General features: G+C 37.2%; 1 protein-coding gene across 1 annotated transcript; it reads left to right on the top strand.

Moving 5' to 3' along the window:
• The first annotated feature begins 2157 nt into the window (after nucleotides 1-2157).
• Nucleotides 2158-4187, top strand: LOC109059654 (forkhead box protein L2-like). The gene has a single exon (XM_019076823.2). The coding sequence runs from the start codon at nucleotides 2438-2440 to the stop codon at nucleotides 3224-3226; it is 789 nt and encodes a 262-aa protein (XP_018932368.1). The 5' UTR covers nucleotides 2158-2437; the 3' UTR covers nucleotides 3227-4187.
• Nucleotides 4188-6025: the final 1838 nt, after the last annotated feature.

Below are 6025 nucleotides of genomic sequence, written 5' to 3'. Positions count from 1 at the left end.
TCATGTTAAAAAAATAATAACAATGAAATATCTTCTCTGAATTTCTTCTTTTCTCTAGATTGCTTCCTAATCTCTGGCATTGTATATTATGAATATTGTTGGCTCTTTGATGAATTTCTTAAGCTCCTGTTTTGTAAGTCGCTTAAGCGTCTACTAAATGCGTAAATGTAAATTTAAAACTTTCTCTTTCAACATTCAGAAATTCTGAGCATGTATTTGTAAAGTCGGTTGCTCACTGAACAGGTCAATAGTGAAGGTAGTTGTGAAGAGTTTTCCTTGATCATCTTGATAAGTGACATTTTGTGTTCCAGTTCCCATATCATGATGTATTTGAAACATTCAGTTGTTCTTGCATGTTGCCCTTTTGCATTGTGTTAGAGAACGGATGCAATCGTTTACATTTTCATAATGTGTAAGGAAAAATATACAATGGCATCTGAAAGTAAATAATAAAAAGTTCTCCAAAGTACCTGAGTTTATCTTTCTCCATCACTGGCTGGGTGTAGACAGTCTGTCTCCTGAAAGAATGATAACAATCTGGATTCTCTCAGTATATGATGTTATTCAGCTATGAGTGGGTGGTGATTTGAAAGATGAGTAGGTTGTCAATGTCCATTTTCCAAAAAAATAAAGAACAGAATGCAAATTAATTTTAATTACAAGCCATTAATGCACTTTGCAAATGATTTAGAGGATGCATTTCTGATGTATTTACTCTAATGAATGTGCTGACTTTAATGGAGGTAACTGTAGATCTGAGGCACTGTAGTCAGCAATGTATTTGTTGGTGCACATAAAGATGAAACTGGCAGTGTGGGAAATTCCAAAAAAAAGAGGCAAGTTAATACATGCATCTTGCTGTAAGAATGTTTCATGTTATTGTAAGACACATTCAGATTTGATATTACTGCGATTTTGCAATAAATCGCATAAATACATTTTTTAGGAAAAAAAAATTGCATTTAATTTAAAGAGCAGGTTCATTAGATAATTATTTTATTTTTAATTGATCAAACCTGTTGAGAATAATGTTCAAAAATGCTGATATAAACTAACAATTTCCCAAACAGTATTTATTTTCTTTATTTATTGAAAAAATTTCTCTGAGCTCAAGATTCATTCAATTACAATATTTAGAACAATTCACAATGCATTTATTAAAATGATAGGTAACACTCTACAATACAGGTTCCATTTGTTAACATTTGTTATTAGTTATATATAGCAATAAATAACTATGCATGAACTAACAATTATAAAAAAAAAATACTGATAAAGCATGTATTAATCTTAGTTATCTTATATACATTAAACCAAAGTTGTATCTGTTAATATTATTTAATGAACCTATAATATGAACTATCAATGAACTGACATTAAAAAATAATACATATTGTAATAAATGTATTGTTAATTATTAGTAAATTTTCATGTATGTATTAACTTAACTTATGAACTTACCAAAATGTACACAACTTTAAATCCAAAAGACTTTCATTTTTCAGCCTAAATATTGCTATAATTTCAGGTAATTAATTCCAGTCCAATCACTATCAGAAAAAAAAAAAAAATTAAATACTTTTTTTTTGTTAAAAGCCTCATTTTTAACTTTTTAAATAGGCTAGCTTTCCTTTTACAGCCCATATTTCATGAAAAATAATAATAATTTCACATCATCAAATATAAAGTTATAAAATAGGCTATGTGTTGCATATAGACGAAGGCTATATCATATTATGTTGAGAATACAGCTTCATCAAAAAAGGTCTTAACAAGGCGGCACCTTTGATGGCACGTTTGATTTATTTGATTGGACGGAGCAGTTGTGGGAAGACTGTGCAGAGGATGAAGTTTACAAAGCAGATGCTCTTTGTTCTTGAAACATGCGCAGTTCACAAAATCCCCAAATGCGTTAGTTAAATGTGTTTAAATGTTATATATGTGTCTAATATTATTCATATCATGATTATTTAGGCCTGCGGATCAAAAAGGTGCTCGCAAACCTTTTAAAATACGATAAAGGACAGAATGATTTGCAGTGCTTTTTGACATTGCAAACTTCAGCCTGCAGTTTTTATATTTAATCTAATATTTTAAATTCAATTGCACGATCAATTCACAACACAAATAATAAGAATATAAAGAAAACATATTCTTATTTTATTAACGTTGGCTTAACGCAGTTAGCAAGTGTTTTTAATGCCGGCGACATCAAACAGTTTACCAAGCAGTCAAAATACGTCTGCGACCCTCGCGCGCCTCTTTCATGTTGAATTCGCGAACTTTTGACCTCTATTTCAGGATACCGACAGGAGGCAGGGCAGGTAGGTGGAGACTTAAGCAAATCCGAAGCACACCTGGACACTTTTAACTTTACACCTGTGCCGTTCGCCACAGAGAATCTCGCGTTTTAATTCATCCAGCTCAAGCCCATCTCATGGATCGCAGCGCGGGGTCTGATAACCTGCAATCCCGCGATACCGCAGAGGACGGCCAGGGCACCGCGGGGGATGGAGGAGCCGCTCCAGCACCAGAAAAGCCTCCTTATTCGTACGTGGCTCTCATTGCAATGGCCATCAGAGAAAGCGAGGAGAAGAAGCTGACCCTGAATGACATCTACAGCTTTATCATATCCAAGTTTCCATACTACGAGAAGAACAAAAAGGGATGGCAGAACAGCATCAGGCACAATCTGAGCCTCAACGAGTGCTTCGTGAAGATTCCCCGGGAGAGTGGCGGGGAGAGGAAGGGGAACTTCTGGACGCTAGACCCAGCGTTTAGCGACATGTTTGAGAAGGGTAATTACAGGCGCAGGAGGCGCGTCAAGAGACCCTACCGACCACCACCCTTACCGTCTGGATTTAACTTCACCGACTCGTACTGCCTGCAACAGGAGCCCGTTTACTGGCAAAGCCCGTTCGTCAGCACCAGCTCCTGGAGCCACCAGTCCTGCTCTCCGACGCACATCTCCGGCTACCTGCAGCCTATGCTTGGTAACGCGCGCCCTCTGTCTCCAAACGATTACGCCAACTCTCCCGTGAGTTATTACCACGGTCAACACCATCACCTTCACCCGTCCTACAGACCGTACCACCGGCATCCGAACGCTCTGGTGCCTCTAAGCGGCATGACTCCTCCGGTGAGCCCGGGCGGAAGCTCCATCTCCGCCTGCAGCTACCCGCCGCACAACGGCCATCCCGAACAGGTGCATCATCCGTTTGACTGACGGACAGACACGTGAAAACTGAATATAAGTAGGCTGAAAAATTCATTTGGATCTAGATTTGCTGTTTTTTTGTTACGTTAACCTTTGGAAATGTTAAACGTGCCGTTTCGGGTCAGACTGGCTGGTTGAAATTAGGTCGAAATGTTGCTTTCGCTGCATTAGTTTGTTTACTGTATAACTAATGGGTTTACAGTTGTGTTTTGTGGATTTTCACGAATGATATATTGTTACATTGTTAAACTATTGTTCACGTAAAAGTCAAGAGACGAAGAGCTGTTCAAAACGCACTTGGTTGTTGGCAAGTTGTCAGTTTCCATAAATTTCAGCAAATGTTTAGAAAGCATCAAGATACATAAGCATATTTATTTTGACCATGTATTGAGATCTTAAAATGGATGTACGGTTTGCATACCGTTTAAAAATGTTTTATGAATATTTTTTTTTCTAGTGGAAACTCTTGGCACAAGTTGTTTATAAGAGTTCTTTACATATGCAAAGGTGTATTTTCTTTAAAAAAAAAAAAAATTATATATATTTTGTATATTGATAGACATGTTCAGTGTCTGCATTTCTGGAGTTTGAAAATATTTTTTTATATGTAAATGTTCATAACCTGTTCAAATTTTTCTCTGATAAAATTCTGATAAATAGTCATACAAGCCTCATTTATTTGACTATTTATTATATATTGCTAGGCAAATTGCATTTGATCAGACTTAATTAACGAAATAATAATATAAAAATAAAATTAAAAATGTTTCAAAAAACATTTGTAGAGAAAAAAGTATTGTTGATTGCTAATTGTTTTATTTTAAGAGCGCACAAAATGACACGAAAATCACTGCTTCAGTATCTAATCTATCCAGTGTCTGTATAAATGCTATGTGCAGTGCAAATACTTAATTATAATGAATATTCATGATTAATGGTGATTAAAATTATGAGATGATTATAACAAAAAGGAGCAAGATCATGGTAATTCTACCTCCATAACACACTGTGAAGCTAAATGGCGCCCCCTTGTGGCCTTTTGACCTATTATCTGTAAAAAGATGTTATAGCTAGTATTTAATTTTTCATACTAAATTTATATAGACAGATTATGTTGATTGACCACTACTTATATAATTAATCTGAACATATTTTATTATATAAAAAATTATATATATATTGATATGTGGCAGCCACCTTCTCAACATGTTTCTCTGAAACCATTTATTGGGTTTACAGAAAAAGGCATTAGCTATTGTAATAGTCGACATGAGATGTGTCTGTTCCTTGTGATTATGAAGTGTGAAGTGATGTGACATGTGGCCAAGTATGGTGACCCATACTTGGAATTAGTGCTCTGCATTTAACCCAGTGAACACACACACACACATCCAAAGTGCCCCCCCCCCCCCCCCCCCCTCTGCGAGTATGAGACTCGAACCCGCAACCTTTGGGTTAGGTTAGACATGAGATGAGCAAAACACTCACTACAGCCTAAGCTTGTCATTCCCTGACCTAAAGTGACTTTGAACAGAGAAATATAATATCATCATTTTATCTTGACATAAAAACCAGCCCATATTCAAATACAAGCTGCTGGATGAACAAACAAGAGATCATTTGTAAAGAAAGACGGAGTATCAGAATCCCAAGGCTACACCAGGCTCTGAAACTGTTGCCATGGTGAGGAAAGACTGTTACTTTTACAGTTACATTTTCAAGAATTGTTTAATGCATTGTAAGTGCAATGTGAATATAAGACCATGTCTCAGATGCGGGGCTGTATATATGTCCATCCATAATTTCCCTTAAAGGCATCCGAGGCCTCTTTCTACAGCTTGATTTGATTATTTCAGGGGCTGTAATGACATTGCATGCGTTTGGTTTTCCCCATCACCACCAGTAACTTCCCTGCGGTGATCGGCTGTCTGGCAGCATAGTGCACTTGGGCTTGCAGTGACTGGTGGGCTGGGGTCGAAGGTGGGCGGATGTGGGCACAGGGGTCTTTGGCTTTATTTCCCTCTGAGTTTCTGTTCTGCATATACACTTCCTGTTTTCACAAGCTGCAAGCTTTCAATGGTGCAGTGCATTTTAAAAGCTTGTTATCATCACAGCACCACCATAGTCTTTCAGATGGCTGAAAAGAAGACCTGAATGTCTATGCAGATGATTAAACAGCATGTGGCTAATTACATGCAGTTCCAGGTCATGGGTTCAATGGTGGTTTCACAAATGGGCCAGAGATTTTGCTCTGTGTGGATGACAGGCTATGTATTTTTTATATATTAATGCATTGCAAAGCTTTATAATTTGTTCTCAGGAATAAAATAATAACCTTTTACTAGACGTCTCCTTGCTGAAAGCAGACAGCTTTATTTGACTGAATGACTGGTGCTTTTAAGTGACTTCCCCATGGACCCATAATCGTTATTCGCTGTCAGTGGCATCCAGAATTAGAGCTTCCTTACTCTCTCACAGGAAGACACGTCTGACCGGTTTTATTTAAAAATGAGGAAATAATAAGTTCAGTAATTCAGCGTGTTATGTACAGTATTTACGCATACAGGTATCACGTGATATCTGGTGTCGGATAATAGTAGCAAACATGCTCTGAACTACAGTTTCGTTGTGAACTAATTGATGTTTTTGAACAATTTAATCGAGTCCTCTCTGGAGCTTTACATTTTTATGTGTTACCGCCCACCTTCGAAGACTGACTATAACATGAGCCAATAGCATGTTGTACTTACTAATGAATACGCCCCCTAGAGTGAACCAGTCGTCTAAACAAGACTCGGCCTTGAACCA

This window comes from Cyprinus carpio, chromosome B23 (assembly GCF_018340385.1).
Source record: "Cyprinus carpio isolate SPL01 chromosome B23, ASM1834038v1, whole genome shotgun sequence".
NCBI lineage: Eukaryota > Metazoa > Chordata > Actinopteri > Cypriniformes > Cyprinidae > Cyprinus > Cyprinus carpio.
The sequence above is the reverse complement of the archived record's forward strand: the minus strand, read 5'-3'. Positions and strand labels throughout refer to the sequence as shown.

Coding starts and splice junctions, on each gene's coding strand:
- LOC109059654 (XM_019076823.2), top strand. CDS start 2,438: ATGGATCGCAGCGCGGGGTCTGATAACCTGCAATCCCGCGATACCGCA.